Source organism: Alexandromys fortis, unplaced genomic scaffold (assembly GCF_014885135.2).
Source record: "Alexandromys fortis isolate MF-2015 unplaced genomic scaffold, M_Fortis_MF-2015_v1.1 scaffold_232, whole genome shotgun sequence".
In the NCBI taxonomy this organism is placed as follows: domain Eukaryota; kingdom Metazoa; phylum Chordata; class Mammalia; order Rodentia; family Cricetidae; genus Alexandromys; species Alexandromys fortis.
The window spans coordinates 23,479-41,563 of record NW_026068110.1 but is presented as its reverse complement, the minus strand read 5'-3'; the positions used below and the strand labels follow the sequence as shown (position 1 = coordinate 41,563).

Genomic DNA, 18,085 nt, shown 5'->3' with positions numbered 1-18,085 from the left:
GAGGGGAGTGATTTACGACTTAACACCATTCTTGACTTTTCCCTGGGAGTGAAGTTAAATGACCCAAGAATAACACTAGTCTGCACCAGGCTGGGTGAGAACGGCCTTCTAAAGGGTGGTCTCAGGCTTAGCTTTTCACCCCCAGTCTCGGACTCCCTCCAAAGTCCCAGCCGGCATCCAGGAGCACTGCTGTTTAAGAGGCTGACAGTGTGGTGAGTTATGTGATCTGAGGGAGTTGGTCCCCTGAGTCTCCACTGTCTGCACCCACGAATCTTGACTTGACCCAAGCACATGAGACCCTGAGTAAGTCCTACCTTCCTTGATGCTCCAGTCTTGACTTACAGATCCCTCTGCCCTGTGCTTGATTTAGAAAAACAGGAATGGGTTAGAAGGTAGATTTGGCAGGTCAGTTCAAGTAGAGGAACAAAACCAAGGCCACGGTGGGAGATTTTAATGGTTAATAGAAATAAATGTAGGGCTGGAAAGATGATTCAGTTAATGAAATGCTGGCCCTCACTAGCATGAGGACCTGAGTCCAGATCCCCAGAATCCACACACAAAAAAATCCAGGCATGATGTGTTTAAACAGCCCAGTACTGGGGAGGCAGGGACAGAGAGAGATTCCTGGGCCTTTTTCTCTAGCTAGTTTATTTGGATGGATAAACTTTAGCTTCAATGAGGGACCCTGCCTCTACCCCAAGCCCTGGCCAAAAGGTGGAGGAGAATGGTAAAGAAAGACACCAGCATAGACCTCTGGTCTCCACAGGCTTATGCACAAACATACATAAACAAAATAAATTGATGTAAAAATGGACCCCTTAACATAGCCCAAGTGTCTCAAAAGCCATCGGCAAAGCTTAGAAATGGATGAGTGAGATGTTGAAACTGGTTGAAGACAGATGTCTTTTGAAAGAGTGTTCAGAACACCTTTGGGGGACTCCTAGTTACACAGTTTCTCAAGCAGGAGGTAGCTCATCTTCAGACAGCTGCAGGTGTCAGAGAGGTGGCATGGTGGTACAGAGCTTAGCGGATGCGGAAGTCTGCACACGAAAGTCCACAGGCAGATCCCGGCTGCCATCTCAGAGCAGCTTGTGGGTGGCTCAGAGGAAAATGATGCTCCTGTGGAGAGAGGTGCTCCCTGTGACCTGCTTGTGCTCCTCCACCCTGAAGATGGAATGACCTCTGCTAAACCTTTCCCTCTGCTGAACAGCTAAAACCTATGACGTCAGTTCTCTCTCTCTCTCTCTCTCTCTCTCTCTCTCTCTCTCTCTCTCTCACTTTCTCTCAAGACAGGATCTCTTGGCTGGCCTGGAACTTGCTATGTAGTCCATGCTGGCCTGGAACTCACAGCGAACTGACTGCTTCTGCTTTCTGAAGGCTGGGATAAAGGTGCGTGCGCCTTCGGCACCACACCTGGCTCATTACCTCAGCTTCTAAGAGCAACAGAGAGGTGGGGAAATGGCTCAGTCAGTAAAGGGCTTTGCTGTGCAAGTGTGAGGACCCGAGCTCATTCCTAAGAACACACATTAAAAACAAACATGCAAACAAATAAACAAAGAAGCCATCGAGAATTGAGGAGTGGAGGAGTATGTTTGTGATCCCAGCATTTGAGGAAGCAGAGACACGTGGATTCCCTGGGATTCAAAGGCTAGCCAGTCTAGCCAAAGGGTAAGTTGCAGGACAGTGAGAGACCCTGTCTCAAAACCAAGATGAATAGGTCCAGAGAAGGACCTCTAGCTTCCAAGTTTGCATACACCTGCGTACACATCTGAACTTGCATATGCACACACACACAGTGTGTTTGACAGGGTCTCTTTCCATTTCCTTTGGGGTAAAATTTCTTTATATCCTCAAAATATAGCCCTTGCATGGGTATGGTTGGGTAAATTTGTATTGTTGTTCATGGATCTCTACACTTATTGCCTAGAGTCTTCCACTAACTTTGATGGGACTCAAGTTGGGACAGATGAGAGGAGACAGTGGCAACTCTTTTTTTTTTTTTTTTTTTAACAGAACCTGCCTCAAGTTTATTTGTAAAAACAGCATCAGGTCCTGAACATCTGCAAATACTGTGTAGGTGTTCACACCAGTCCATCTGTCTTCACATTGGCAGACTGAGACCTTTTTTATGGGGCCTTCACAGGGGCCTGGGCACCTTTAGGAGCCTGAGCTGCAGCTGAGGCCTCTGCCTTGGCTTGAACCTTGGGCTTTGTTTTTTGGAGCCTATGACCCCTGGTCATGTAGCTTCTAATCCGCTTCCCAAGTTTGGTGTGAGCAATTAAAGCCAGACGAGTGAGTTTGCGGGTGGGACCCTTTGGCACCTTGGGCTTCACCACCTGGGGCTTCACCAGGGCCTTGATGGCCTCTGCACGTACACTCATGGCCTTTGCATTATTTGCCTGCATCTTCTTCAGGCCTTTCTTGTTGTGCTTCTTGGCAAAGCGCATGTTCCTCAGGAACTTGGGGTCAACCCCCTTGAGAGATTCATATCTTTGTGATCGGGGTTTCTTGATGCCATTTCTGTTCCATTTCCGGGACTGGTTGTGTGTGGTGTGGTTCTTGGACTTGGCCATGGCTGGACCTGCAGGAGAGACGTAAGATCAGGGCTGGGGCTCCTCAGAGCGGGCCACCTGCACCCTGAGCTGCTGAAACATGGAGAAACCAGACTAGAGCAGCAGCAGACGCTTCCGACTGACGCCTTCCACCGGCCTCGCAGCAGCCACCGAACGCGACCCTGCCTCTCAAACGCGGGCAGTGAGGTCCTGAAATGAACTCTGCCGGCCCCCGGGGCGGCTTTCTCTACCATCCATTCCCTGAGAACGACCAGACGTCATTCCCGCCCCACAGCTCCTACACCCCACAGCCCCGCAGCGGGCCGCCCTGTCCTCCCTGTGGCCCGCATAGCGCGCTCCGCGCCCCGCCGCCGCCCACGAGTCCGGCAACTCTTTGTTAACATGAAAAGGACCAGTGTGGCTCCTCTTTGCTTTCCCATGGTAGGCAAAGCTTCGTGGCCAAGCAGGACCCAGGTGGAATATCCTGCACAGCTGGAACCCCTAGGAATCAGCCTTCCATTGGAAAGCAAGCACTGTTTGCTGGGGTGCAGCTCAGTGGTAGAGCAGCTAGCTACTCAGTACCACAGAGTCCTGGATCAGATCCTCAATCCCCAAACCAAACCGACCAAACCAACCCACAGGATCTAGTGGTTTCTCTATATATCATGTCAGGGACTTTTCCCTTAAGATGTTTTAAAAACTGTAGCTCTAGGGAGTTGGTGACATAGCTCAGCAGCTAAGAGGACCCAAGTTCAGTTCCCAGCACCCATACTAGATGCCTTGCAACTGCCTGTAACGCCAGCTCCAGGTGAGCTAATAACACCCATGTACAGAGTTAAAAACAAAGGAGACTGGAAACCTAAGAACTGGGGCTCACAACATCATTAATGCAGCTCTAATCAGGAGTTTAGTGGAAGAAACAAAAGAAGAGAATTCACTAAGAACCAAGTTAGAAAGTCACAAACCTACGTGTCAGTTATGGTCATAGAATGAATTCTGCTGAATATAGTGAGACCACGGAGCATTTTCAATCAGTTAAACACACTTCTGCAGTGCTCAGAGTCTTATCCGTGTTAGGCAAGTGTTTTACCACTGCGCTGTATGCACCCTTAGTCCTGTAACTGGTGGGTGGCAGGTGCGTGTTTGCTCGTGTGTGTAGGTGCGAGTGAACATGTGTGTATCTGTGTGGAGGCCAGAAGACAATTCTGGGTGTTCATTGCACAGTCTACGTTATTTTTTTGAGTTGGCGTATCTCACTGGCCTGGAGTTCATCAGGTAGGTTAAGCTGGCTGTCCAGCAAGCCCAAGGATCCCCTGCCTGCCTCCACCTCCGGTGTGCTGAGATTACAAGCATCTGACCCCCCCCCCCCCCCAGTCTTTAGACGCTTGTTCTGGGGGGAGATTAGAACTCAAGTCTTCATGTTTGCTTAACCAGCACTTTACTGATTAAGACAGTTCCCCACCATTTAATCAATTTTCTTTACTGTTTGGACCTTCCTTTGAGTTCTATGAACAGCTTCTATGAACCTTGGAGTTCTAGGAACAGCTCTTTGATCAACAGGCTGCATTTTGGGTAAAACTTCTGCCTTCACTGTTGGCTTAGCTCATCCAGAATGACACTGTGGTCATTAAAAACATCATTTAAATTAATTTCCTGGCCAATAATGTGGGGCTTCCTGGAATTTGAGCTATGTGTGTTGCCTGGTCCATGTTAGGACTGAGGCAACAGGGCCAGGCATGGGCAAGGGTGCAAAGATGTGGTGATTAATTTAGGGGTCAAGCGTTTAAACATCTGGTGTCTGTGTGCTGCTTGCTTCAGTTCCTACGCCTCTGCTCAGGCAGAAGGAGCTGGAAGCCCCCCTACTGCCTTTATTTCCAGCTGAGTTGCCTTGCACTCTGTCTCTCAGCTTCTCCAGATGCAAGCCCAAGGGGGACCGCGCACTGCAGTTTGTACCACCCTGTGGCGACTTTACGCTATGACACATGGTCCCTCTGCTTCTTTCCTCGCTGTCAACCCTCTCTTCTGCTAGCTCCCAAGGGCCACGTTTTAGCTCTGACCCCTCTCCAGACATTTGGAGAGACTCTCCAGAGTTTGATCCATCCCAGGGCGGAGTTCCATGTCTTGGAGAACTCCCAGAATCAGCCGTGCAGGACTCTCATTGTCCTTAAGATCTCTCAAAAGCCTATGCGGTGGGAAATTTAGCATCACAAGACCAAATCAGAATGAGGGGGCTTCAGGGATGGCTCGGTGGGGGAGAGCGCATGCTGTGCAAGTGCAAGGCCCAGAGTTCAGATCCCCAGCAGGTATGTAAAGAGTTGTGTGTGGCTATGCAGGTGCCTGTGACCTCAGGCCTGTGATGGATAGAGACATGAGAATCACTAGGGGTTGCTGGCTGCCAGCCTCCTTCTAGGTTCTGTGAGACAACTCTGTTTCAGGTGTATAAGGTGGATATAGAGAAGAATACACCATAGTTTGCCTTCCCTGGCCCCTGCATTCAAACACCCGCAAACATATAAACCGCACGTATACACTCCCCACAGATACACCACACACACACACACATACACACACACACACACACACATGCACACACACCAATAAATACATAAGTAAATCCCTCAGAACCCAGAGTGAGCTCTAGACTAAAGCAAGGGCAGCACCCCAAGTTCAATACCCACGTGGGGCTGCCGCTGAGACAGGAAAGTGGATGGCCTCTGATGTCCACAGAAGTGTTCCAGTGCTTGCATTTTCTCTCGGCCCACAGATCTCCCAAATGTTCTTTCTCCACAGTGTACCCCCACCCCCAGTTTTATACGTAGCAGATGGTGTTCAAACAAGTCAAGGAGCAGAAGCTGCAAAAGGCTTAAAGGGAAAAAAAAAGACAGTGAAACTCATATATTTCTTCAAACGATAAGATGAACTGCAGATGTTTGAAGACTGGCCATGGTGCCGCCTGCGACTACAGCTCCACTTAAAAGAAGAGTCCGCTCGTGTTTAACGTTGGACAAGCCCGGTAGCTGTCACAGCATGATTTACGGAGCTTGTTTGTGAGATTTTATGTTACTGGGGACCTGGCAATGAAAACCCCATCCCTTCTGCCCGTCGGCATCATCTCCCGGAGTCCGTGGTAGAATTGTGGGGTGCACTTGGTACTCCACAGCCAGCCTGTGGTCCTCTGACTTCCCTTCCATCCTGGACACCTGAACTAACCCCTCTGTGGGGTTTCTGGTCCTTGGAAGTGTCCCATTCTTACCTGACACCTGCAGTCAGATTACTCTCAAATTAAGCTTGACAAAGTCGCTAAAGGCGAAACAGTTGTGTGGCAGAATCCAGCTGCATATAGAAAACAGCTGCTTCCAGGCTTTCTTTTCTTTTTTTTTTTTTAAAGGAAGAAAAGAATCTCCATAGAGTGTTTAAAATGTGAACATAGAGGTTATCTTAGAAAGGCCAGCAGAGGCCTGTGATCAGCATGGTGCTGGGTAGCCATGGTTCTAGTAAAACCTGCTTTGGGGAGGACTTGTTCCTCAGGCATAAATATTTATTACCAACCCAAGCCGGGGACCCAAGACCTTCTCTGAATATAGATTTCCCTTCCTGCCTCTGTCTTCCAAGGCTTTCTTTCTTTTCTACATTTATTTGTTTGCTTATTTCTCTATTATGTTGTTTGTGTTCGCACATAGATGTGAGGTCAGAGAAACTTAAAGGAGTCCAGTGTTTCTGCCCACAGTGGTGATCTGGGAGCGGGACTCAGATCACCAGACTTGGAATAAGCAACTCCCCCACCCCAACTCTGATTTTTTTGTTTCTGTTTTTTGAGACAGGGTTTCTTTGTGTAGCCTTGGCTGTCCTGGAACTCACTCTGGAGACCAGGCTGGCCTCCAACTCACAGAGATCCGCCTGCCTCTGCTCCCCAAGTGTGGGATTAAAGGTGTGTGCCACCACCGCCTGGCTGCCCAAGGCTGATCTTAAGGAAACTGAACACATTGTATCTTCTGGACATCCATGCTTATTCCCAGGTACGACCAAGGCAGACAGCTGTGAATTCAGATACGTACGCTTATTAGAACATGTGTACAGGGCCCTTCGCCCAGGTGGCTGTGGGATGGGTTTGAGTCCAGGCAGAAGCAGAAGGAGGAGCCCCCAGCCATCTCTGGCCTCTGAAGTCAAAACGTGTACAGCCTTTGAAGTCCACAACTCAGGTGCCAGCCTCTCCCATCAGCAAGAGGAGGAAGTCATTCATTTTCAAGTGAGGGAGGAAATGTCTTGGGATCCGGTTGTTCCATTGAGCGAATCCTTGAAAAGGTATTTTGTAGAGGATGAGGGGAGGGAGAGAGATGGTGGAGTGAAGCATGAAAGATAGGAGTTAGGTAGGAGGCAGCGTGTAGGGGCCGACAAGGACCTCAGGAGGGAGCCAGGAAGGTAGTGGGTAGCTTTCAGTTCAGTGTTGCTGGGCGGAAGTCCTTGCTGCACAACTCAAGGACGCGGGTTCTCTCTTAGAAGCTGTAGCCAATGGCTGGCATCTCTAAGCCCTGCCTCACACTCAGGGTGAGATAGGATCAGAGGGAGTGTGGGTGTGGAGTGCAGAGGCAGAAGTAGAGAGTCCCTGGCTCGGAAACAGAGCAGAAGGAAAAGCTATTGCTGGGAAGGCATCCTCCGATCTTCACACATGATGCATGGCATGCCCCCCAACCCCCAAAACAAATACAGAAAACTGAAGCATTTATCTAATTATTCTTTATCAATAAAAAATTGGGAGTCAAATATCAGGATAAGAACCTGAATGATCAGAGAAGTTTCGGAGAAGCTACCAGTCACCTCCTGTCTCTTCCATTCCTCCATCCAAAAGGGCTGAGTCTCTCAGCCCTGCCTTAGTACTTCCTGTCTCCTATCTGTCCTCACTCCTCCCCAACCTCTGCAGTTAATTTTGGTCTGCTAGTGGCTAGCTCGACCCTCTGCCTCAGAGCAAACTTTATCGTCAGAATGCAATCAAAATATCATACAACATACAATAATCTCAAAAAATTCCCATTTCTGTGTTTAGAGGCAGGAGGATGGACAGTAGGATTTCCCAGGATCTGGCCTGCTTTCATGTTGAACACAGCCACAGTGCTTGACCCTGGGTTTGCTGACAAGGAGCCACAAAAATCCAAGCTGGGATGGCCCCTGGAGTCTTTGCCTTCTTTCTCCCCACATTAACGCAAAACCTCATTGGGAAACTCCTAAAGCCACGTGACTCCTATTTAAAGGCTTAAAGTTATATTGTAGCACATATTATGTTTTTACTTTTACGTCTTCAATGTTTCATGTGTGTCTCAATTTCTGTTTGATACAGGGTCTCAGGTAGTCCCGGCTGACTCTGAACTCATTAAATAGCTGGACTTCTGATGTTCATGACCTCACTTCTGAAGTGTCAGGATGAGAGACATACACCGCAGAGCCCAGAAGGTGCTGCAGGTGGAAGGCACGGCTTTGTGCATGCTGGGTAAGCACTCTGTCGTTGAGCTGGGCCTCCAGCTCTCCCTTACATTTATACCCCTTTCCTCTGTGTGGGAATTCCCTACCATATAAGTGAAAGAGTCGGTTGTGTCGGGGAAGGGGAGGCCAAACCACTCTTCTGTCTGTTGTTGGCCAGCCAGACCATTGCCTATCTGCTTCCTTCTTCCTATGAGAACTGGAATTTTTTTTCTCTGAGCATCAGTTTCCTCATTGTCAAAGACCAGGGGACTTTACAGGGCGATTGGGCTGATCAAAACCACTGGAGACAGTGCACTGGATCCATGCCTGCTACCCAGCAGGTACTCAATAAATAGTGAGCTTCCTGCCACCTGCAGGAAAATCCAGAGGAAAGAAAAGACAGACTAAGGCTGGAGGGGTACCTGTGACTAGATTGGAGTACTAAGTCACAGCACCCACAATCCGTCCTTAAATGGTACATGCACAAATGACCTTTAGTCTCAATTGTCAGCTTGGCAGGATCTAGAGTCACCCAAGATCTGAGCCTCTGCATCCACCAGTGAGAGCTTATCTAGATTAGGTAAGTCTCCAGGCCTGCCTGGGAGGCTTTTTCTTGATAACTTTCCTCGGTACTTTCCTGATGTACAGTCACCAAGGGGGCGGGGGTGTTGGTTTTTGCTTTCTCGTCTTTGTCTCTTTCTGGCGAGTGCTGCTGTCATCGTTGCCATCACCACAGTCCTCCCCTGACATCAGAACGAAGTTTCTTTGGACCCCTAACCTGGACTGAAGAGCAGTGAGTATTGGAGAATCCTCCATACTCTTGGTACCCGACTGGGATGGCTGAGACATGCACCTTCGTGGATGAGCATCTCCTGCTCTTCCACTTTCTGTGATACAAAGACAGGCATTGCTGGACTATTTGGCCTTTATTGTGTACACCAATTGAATAAAGTTCCTTTTAATATGCATCCACTTCATTGATTTGTTCTTTTGGAAAAGCCTAATACACACACGTCTCAAATAGCAGTGCCACCCTCGAAGGATCCCACTCCTACAACCTGGCTGTGGCTGGAATCTGGGGAAAGAGTTGCCAGAATTTTTCTCTGTTCAGGCTCTCTCTCTCTCTCTCTCTCTCTCTCTCTCTCTCTCTCTCTCTCTCTTTGTATTTTTACCTCATGAAAATGGACACACACTGCCCCTCCCTGCCCACTGTTCCCTTCCCTACCTAGGTTGGACCAATCCCAGCCCAGTTCCTGCTCTCACAAGGCTCCCATTGCTCTACCAATTGAAGACTGTTGGGGTTGTTACTTTGGTCTGTTATTAGTTCACTATTTGGGTTGAGTAGAAGTTTATGTACCACCTACCCTCAACTCTGGTCCATGACCTCTCTTGGGTCACTCACTGGCTTCTTTGATTGACATGCAGGCCTTGGTTATTACTATTTGTTGAATGGATGAATGACAGAGACCTTAGTGTCCTAGGAGTTCTTGCAGGGCCATATTGGTCTCCATCTCCTTGCGCAGAGTGTCCTCCTTGAGCATCTGTTACCTGCTGTGAACTGGGTTCTCCAGTACGTGTTCCTGTGAATTGCACTGCGTGCTCAGTGGAAGTTGGTCTCCATTCCGGTGTAGTTCTCAGTAACCAGCCAGATTCAGTACTACCCTTGGTGTGTGTGTGTGTGTGCCATTCACTCATGGTAGTGATTTGGGAGAAGAGAAAGGAATTGACCTGGTAAACTGCGGTTTACCCAGGGGCAACTAGCTGCTTTCCAGTCCTGCCCACCCCTATGGGGCAGGGAGGGCCAGAGGAATGATTTCTCACAAGGCTTTTCTCTGAAGAAGATCCAAGGTCTATAAATATATGTTGTGCCTAAGGACAAGCTAAATCAAGGGTAAGTAGTTGGCGTGATGGTGAGCGGGACGGGCTTACTGAACTAGGAAAGCTCAGCTCTGGGTGTGCCTGTGATGATGTCTCCAGAGATGAGGCACAGATGACGAGGCGCCTGAGCTGGAGAGCGGCTGGGCCTCCTGATGCGCTCCTGTGATGATGGCATTATTGGAAGGTGGTGACAGGCCAGAGGTGGCACCTGCTGGGAAGAAGCAGGTCACTGGGAGCTGATCATTGGAGGGTGGATTTGTCCTATCCACTTCCTGTATCCCCTTTCTCTGTTGCTGTCCTTCCATGATGTGAGCCCCTCCTCTGACTCCCTGTTGCGATAGACTAAAACAATGAGCCACAAAAAACATTTCAATCTTAAGGTTTTCACCCTTGGGTGTTCAGTGGCAGTGACTCAAAAGCCTGACTAAGAGAGTTGGTTCATAAGTAATTTCTGCTCTGCCCCAGATGGGCTTCTTGCTTGTCTAGGGAGGAACCTCTATCCTTTTCGGAGTAGCTGGTATCCATGCTGTGGAGAAGGAGGCATTGGAATGCCAAGCTCTGGACATGTGCCATCGATGACTGACCAACTGAGTCAAGCCATGGGGGAGGGGAACTAACTCTTCTAAGTGTTGTGCCTGAGAGCACAATGATGAAGATATGGGGATAATAATGGTTTTTGCGTGTCAATCTGACTCATGCTACAGTCATCAGTGAGGAAGGAGTCTTGGTTGAGAAAATGCCTCCATGAGATTCAGCCTTAAGGCATTTTCTCAATTAGTGATCAATGGGGGAGGGCCCAGCCCACGGTTGGTGGCTCCATTCCTGGGGATTAGTGGTCCTGAGTTCAATAAGAAGGCAGGCTGATCAAGCCAGGGAAAGCAAGCCAGTAAACAATACCACTCCATGACCTTTGCACCAGACTTTGTCTCTGGAATCTGCTCTGCTTGAGTTCCTATCCTGACTTTCTCAGTGGTGAACAGCAATGTGGAAGTGTAAGTCAAACAAACCCTTTGCACCCCAACTTGCTCTTTGGTTATGGTGTTGTGCTGCAGCAACAGAACCCCTAACTAAGGCAGTAGTGATGGTGATGGTAGTGATGGTGGTAACAATGACGTAATGATGATAACAGTGTTGGTAATGGTGATGATAGTGATGGGGTTGATGATGATACCCCACAGCTAGCCTGTCTTGTAGAACGGCAGCTCTACTGTGATGTAGCTAGTAAAGTTACTAGTAACTAGTTACACAGTTACATTAATGAACTAGTAAAGCTCACCTCTGTGTGGCTCTGCAATGTTATCCAGAGATAAGTAGTAACCGTCACCTGCTTTTCAAATGTATATTAAATGTGTTCTCACTTGGGTTTAAGACCCAGACTGCACAGATAACTATTCCAGGTGCATCTGTGCTGTGCTGTGCTGTGAGGAAGGCCCAGAAGGAGCACAGTTCACAAAGATGTTCTTTGTCCTTTTCAGATCCCAGGTCTTCCCCCACACAGGGTCTGCATCATGACTGGTGTAACCATTCAACCACTAGGAAGCCAAATCATGGCCCTGTAAGGCTGTACTCCAATGACATGATAGGTAGGTATTAATGGACTTGGTGTCTTGATCAGGAATATTCCATTGTGAAAGTGCTTCTTGGGCTTGGTTTGCTGATGCCAGAAATGCAATTATTATTTAATTGATTAATAGGCATGGGTGACTAGTAATTAAGGTATTATCTGTTAGCTGGGAAAAAAAAAATCTTACAAAACCAGCACGTTGTTATTGGCCTACTGACGGAAGGATGCCCTTGCTTCTGGGGATCATGGAGTCAGTGCCCCTTCCCAGTGTGTTATAAAGAAAATAAATGACACCCATTAACATATCCCTTGGAACCCACAGATCACCCTTCTTGCCACTGTAAAAAGTGAGCTTTGTTGATACGAAATTAGTCCTTAATCTCTGATCTGAAGGTGACCGGTCCGGGAGCCAGCTTTCCTGGAGGTTGGTTTAGGCAGTCTACGGAAGCAGCCTTCACTGTCTAAAGCCCTGGGCTTCCGTTGCCTCCTTCCTTCTTTGACTGTTGAAAACTTTCCTCTGTGGCTAACACCGAGGAACAATGTAACATGTAACTTCTAATTAAACTTTTCAATATGTGGCAAAATTGTACTGAATGAATAAGTAAAGGCTGCATAATGGAAGCCTATTAGCCAAGTGAATATACTCTTTTAAGTCAGATTTCTATACCACTTTTGTATTATCTCCCATCAGAAGAGAACGTGCAATTACCAATTTTATCTTATCTGGGATTATTATGAAAAAGTAGTAAAGGAAACTTCATTCCAGGAGCCATAATGTGATTTTTGATTAATAGGGGCTCTTATGTGACAAGAATATTTCTCTCAGGCAAAGTGTGCATTCGGCTTTCTGTGTGAACTGGCTTGGAAGCTACATCTCAGAGGAATGATTGCTCAATAATTGGACATAGGTGTCTACGTAGAGGTCAGATTTGCAAGGCACTCCAAAGGATGAGAAAGGCAGGTAGGCTAGTTGACATTGACTTCCAACTTGACAACCTAAAATCACCAGGAAGGACAAACTCAGTTGAGGGTTTGTCTGTCTGTGGGGGGTTGTCTTGATAGTCAGCTGATGTAGAAGGGTCCAGGCGACTGTGAAGAGCATCGTTCCATGGGCAGGCGTTTCTGGGCTGGATAAGAATGATAGATAAGCAAGAGCTCATGAGAAAACCACCAAGCAGTATTCCTCCATGTTTTGTGCTTCAAGTTCCTGCCCCGACTTCCCTCAGTGATGAACGGTGATCGGGCACTGTAAGCTGTATAACTCCTTTCCCCTAGGAAGTTGCTTTTGGTTAGAGAGTTCCATCACAATGACAGAAAGGGAGCTAGAACAGCAGGGAAAGGTTGCTTGGGCTGCACAGAGAGCAGTTTTAAAAAATCAAATACGTCTGGGCTTGCATGTGCATGTGTGCACGTATGTGTGTGTGGGCACATATGTACCGTAACTCAACTCTGGAGGTCAGGGGACAGCATCACTGTCATCCCTTATCTTCTCCTTGTTGGACTCAGGTTCTCTTGTTCATTTCTAGCTTGTCTGGACATCTGAGGATTCTCCTGTCTCTTCCTCCATAGGAGTGCTGTGATTAGAGATGTGAACTACTGTAAGCTTTATATGAGCTCTGAGGATCTAAACTCAGGTTGTCTTGCTTGAGTGGCTTGTAGGTTACCTCCAAAACCCATTAGTTTTTATTAGTTGGTTCCCAGCATGTCCAGCATAACATGGATGCATGGGCAGGTAGTACACAAAGCTCCAGTGTGCTTGCTGGAAGCCTCTGTCTGGAGGGGCCTCCTCTGTCCTCTTGTTTAAGCCAAGTCACTTTCTCTTTTTACATTAAAGAATGTTTATTGTATTTTATATTATGAGTGTTTCCCCCTGCATCCAGTTATGTGTACCATGTGCATGCCTGGTACCCGTGAAGGTCAGAAGAGGGTGTCAGGTTTCCTAGGTCTGCAGTGATGGACAGTTGTGAGCTACCATGTAAGTGCGGGAAGTGGGGGCTTCTGCATAACCACTGAGCCATCTGTTCATCTCCCCAAACCCATTCTTAATGAACAACAGATACTTAAGATACACATGTCTCTGATGTCAGCACCTTCTCCCGCTCCAACTGCAAGGAGATGGTTTGGATCTGAATTCGAGTATTTCAAATTTACTTTCCCAAGAGAAGCAGGCTAAGTAACGTTGCCTCTACTCCTGTCTTTACATGGGAGTTGATGTGGGAGTGTCATATATCAATCTGTTGATTTCATTGGTTAAGCAATAAAGGAACTCCTTGGCCCTGATAGGTTAAAGCATAGGTAGGAGGAGAAAACAGAATAGGATGCTGGGCTGAAGAGGAAGTGAGGTCAGACTCTGCTCTGCTCCCGGAGAGACCCTACAGCTCAGCAGAGACGCCATGCTCAGTTCTCCTGGGTCGACTCGACAGCTCTGTGCTCTGGAGCAGAGACACCAGGATGGACAGAGGCTAGACTCTTCCTGGTAAGCGCTCCTTGGGGTGCTTACACAGATCATTAGAAATGGGCTAGTCCAGGTGCGAGAATTAGCCTGTAAGGGCTAGAGTTCATGGGCCAAGCAGTGTTTAACTGAATACAGTTTGTGTGTTGTTATTTCAGGCATGAGCTAGCAAGCGGTCGGGGTGTTGGGGACGCAGCCCCGCCGCTTCCTATTTCAACAGGGAGTGACCTGTATATTGAACAGTCACTTGGGAAGTATCAGGGAGGGACAAGAAAGGACCTACTTTGGGGTACTGCAAAGAACCCGAGGTGGACTAGTGTCTGTACTCACCATTTCTCTAGAGGTGGGATGTGGCTTGATCTTCAGCACCTGTGCCAGTTAGTGTTGCCAACTTGACAAAATTAGAGTCATCTGGGAGGAGGCAACTTCAATTAAGGAGATTCTTCCATCAGACTGGCCTGGAGGTACGTCTGTTTGGCATTTTCCTTGAGCGTCAATTGATGTGTCAGATGGTGTGTGCAGTGCCACCTCTGGGCAGGTGGTCATGGGAGGGAGAAGAATAGCAGCTGCTAATGGATCCGGAAGTACATCAGCGGGTAGCATTTCTCCATGTTTTCTGCCTCAGCTTCTGCCTGAGTCCTGCAATGACCACCACTTAACGGTCCACTGTGATCAGGACATATAAGTCAAGTAAATTCTTTCCTCCCCAAGTTGATTTTGGTTAAGGTGTTTATCACAGGATCAGACAGAAAACTAGGGGGTTCTTGAATGGTTCTTGGAATGATCACCTTTCCTGAATGTGCAAGGATCCTAACCTATCAGGAGCTCTGCTTTCCTAGCCAGGAAACAAAGATGTAGCCTTCACAAGGACTGTATTAGTTAGCTTCCTGCTGCTGTAATAAAATGCCAAAGAAAATTAATTTAAAGAAAGGAAGATTAATCTTGGCTCATGGTTGCAGAAGTCTCTGCTCATACTTACAAGATCAAGGCTCTATCATCCCCAGGCTGTGGTGAGGCAGAATGTCACGGCAGGGAGAACGTGGTGGAGCAAAGCTACTCGCTTCATGATGGCCAGCAGAGAAAGAAAGGGGGAAGAGAGGGAGGGTGAAAGTCATAGGGGGAAGGGAGAGAGGTGGAGGAGAGAGGAAAAGTGAAGGAGGGGATCAGAGAGAAGAGGGCAGGAAGAGGAAGGAGAGAGAAGAGGCAGAGGAAGAGAGAGAGTCAGGGGAGAGAGGAGTGAAGAAGAGGGAGAAAGTAAGGGGAGAGAGGAGGGAGGGAGTACAGGGAGATTGAAATATAGAGGGTGGGGGAAGAGAAAGAAAGAGAAGAGAAGGGAAAGGAATAAGAAAGAGAAAAATGAAGGGAGAGAGTAAGGGAGAAGAATGAGAGAAGGGAGAGGGAGAGAGACAGAGACAGAGAGACACACAGAGAGATTGAGGATAAAATACCCTTCTTGGGCATGTATTTAGTAACCTACTTCCTCCAATCAGGCCCCATCTCTTAAAATTTCTGCATCTTCCAATAAGCCTTTTAAGCCCATAAGCCACAGATGAGGACAGAGTTTCTCATGAGTCAGACGCAACCAACAGGTCCCACCTCTGAAGATGGCTGCACTGGGGACGGAGATTCCAGCATATGAGTGGGGTGCATGTGTGTGTGGGGGTGCATTTCAAATCTAAACCACAGCAGGGGTCGACTGTGGGAACTGAGGGTGATGTTTTAAATCTCACTTCATCACTTTCTTTTCTTGACACTTGGTCTCCTGAAGCCTCACATGTGTAGCTGGGAATGACTTTGAACTTCTGCTCTTCCTTCCTATCTCCACTTCCAGAGTGTCAGCACTCTCGGTTTATATGGTACTGGGAATGGAACCCAGGGCTGTGCACACGCTAGGAAGGACCCTACCAACTGGGTTACAATGCCAAGAGAGACAACGTTGTGATGCACAGTCATAGCTGTAACAAGTGAAGCCACCACTTGCTACCACACAATGGGCTGATCCAAGTAAGAGCACCCAGTCAGTCACTTACTCCTGGAGTTCTCTGCATTTCCTTGAAGCTGGGTCACGGTCATTCCATCCCAGAGACTCCTTGGTTGGTACAAAAACCCTGGTCTAACTTGTTTCACCTCCAGAATAAGTGATGTCACTGCTGGGGAGCCAAACATTTGCCAAGAAAGTAGACTGAGATTTAATTCTATGGAAAAATATTCTCTGCTTTCCAGCATCTGCTAGAATAATGGATACTCGCTAGAACACATCCTCTTTCACCAGTTTTCTTCTAGAAGTTTCTCAGACAGAACATGATTGGGGCTGAGGAGATGCTCAGTGGGTAAAGTACTTGATGTGTAAGTATGAAGACGTTAGTTTGGAATAGAACCCATATAAAAAGCTGGGCCTAGTGCCGTGTGCTGTAATTCTAGAGTGGAGGAAGTGGAGACTGGAGGATCCCTGGGCTCAATAGTCAGTCATTCTAGAGAAAATGGATGAACTCCAGGAGCACTGAGAGACTCTGCCAAGAGAAGTGTAAAGGGGGATTGAAGAAGACACCCATGCAAGTACACACACAGATACACACACACTCTCACAAGTCTCTCACACACATAGTCACACCCTTCTGCACACACCACACACACTCATACCATACACACATTCACACCCTCACACCCTCTCTCACATGTTTATAGATCGTTGAGAACAGTTAGTAAGGGCTGTGGATGTGATTCAATTGTCCAGCCTACATGGGGCCCTGGGCTCCGTTCTCAGCATGGTATAAACTGAACATGATGGTGGATACCTGTAACTCCAGCAGGTGGAGGCAGGGAGACCAAAAGCTCGAGGTCGTCCTGTGTGTGTATGTATGTGTGCATGTATGTATGTATGTATATACACACATATATACATGCATACATATGTGTGTGTGTAGTGTATAATAAAATGTTCTGTAAAGTCCTCTTTTTAAATTGAGTTTGAAGAACATGAAAGTAGTTTGAGGTGGGGACTTCAGGGCTCTTGAGGTCCTTATTTTTATTTAGTTTTTTGAACTGGAAATAGAACCCAGGGTGGTAACCATTTTCTCAACTGGGATGGTTCCTAGACCCCCTCAGTTTTCTTAGGTTGGATAGTCACATGATGCTGCCCAGTTTGGCTTATGCCTTTTTTGTTGTTGTTTTTGAGACAAAGTCTCTCTGTGTAGCCGTGGCTGTCCTGGAACTCATTTTGTAGACCAGGCTGCCCTTGAACTCACACAGACCTGCCTACGTCTGCCTCCAGAGTGCTGGGATAAAAGGCATGTACCACCAAGTCCAGCATGCCTATGCCCTTTTGGTATTACTGGGGTACCCAGAAACTAAGCACAGTTCAGAGGCATTTACAGTGTGGCCACTTCTGCTTTCAGAGAAGTCCACTTCCGGTTTGCACAGGAAGAAACTCTCTGCTCTGTCCGGTCTCTATGCTAGTGAGACATAGGCCCTGTGAGTCAGCCTGTTGTCTGGTGCATTTATGCTCTAAGAAACTCCTAATGCATCTGGGAAAGTAGAGACCTTGGAGGAAAGAGGCCGTTAAGGCCGTACAGGAGACCCCAGAGCCAGGGTTGAGCCCCAGGTGGGTCGGGGCATTTCTCCAGTGGACCTGGCCTCTTCCCAGCTGGGCCACACAATTGTGGAAGGAAAAAAAACCCTCTAGGCTCATCACAAAGGGTAAAGGGTGGACCCAGGCAGACTTGGCTCCTGTCTGAGGTGGGGTGGCACCAGCTCCTGCCCACTACAGACCAGGACGTGGAAGGAGGAGGGCAAATTACCCAGAGAGGCAGGGTAATTGGCTGCTTCCTCAGGACTGTTTCCTTTTTGAGGCAGAATGCTATAATTGGAAGGACACAAACATTGGCTGGCTGCAGATAAAGCCACCAAAAAAGGTGCATTTTGGGGTCCCAGGTGTTAAACCTTGTCATTAGACCCTGGACTGTGGTTTGGCCCAGCTTCCCAAAACCTGTTCTTTACACAACACCGGAACACTGCCAAGCTCAAACCAACCTATAGGTCCGCTTTATGGGGGGAGGTCTGAGCTGCCTGTGCTGTGACTTGACCTCAGCTGGTCTGCAGACCTCCCAGTCCATCCATCTCTCCTCTCTCTCCCATAGCCACTTAGAATTAGCACTGAAAAAGAAAAGCTAAGCAATAAACGTGTCA

General features: G+C 47.9%; 1 protein-coding gene across 1 annotated transcript; it reads right to left on the bottom strand.

Moving 5' to 3' along the window:
• Nucleotides 1-2,113: 2,113 nt before the first annotated feature.
• Nucleotides 2,114-2,792, bottom strand: LOC126489896 (60S ribosomal protein L29-like). The gene has a single exon (XM_050124490.1). It carries the CDS (start codon nucleotides 2,571-2,573, stop codon nucleotides 2,127-2,129), a length of 447 nt encoding a protein of 148 aa, XP_049980447.1. The 5' UTR covers nucleotides 2,574-2,792; the 3' UTR covers nucleotides 2,114-2,126.
• Between the last annotated feature and the right edge of the window lie 15,293 nt (nucleotides 2,793-18,085).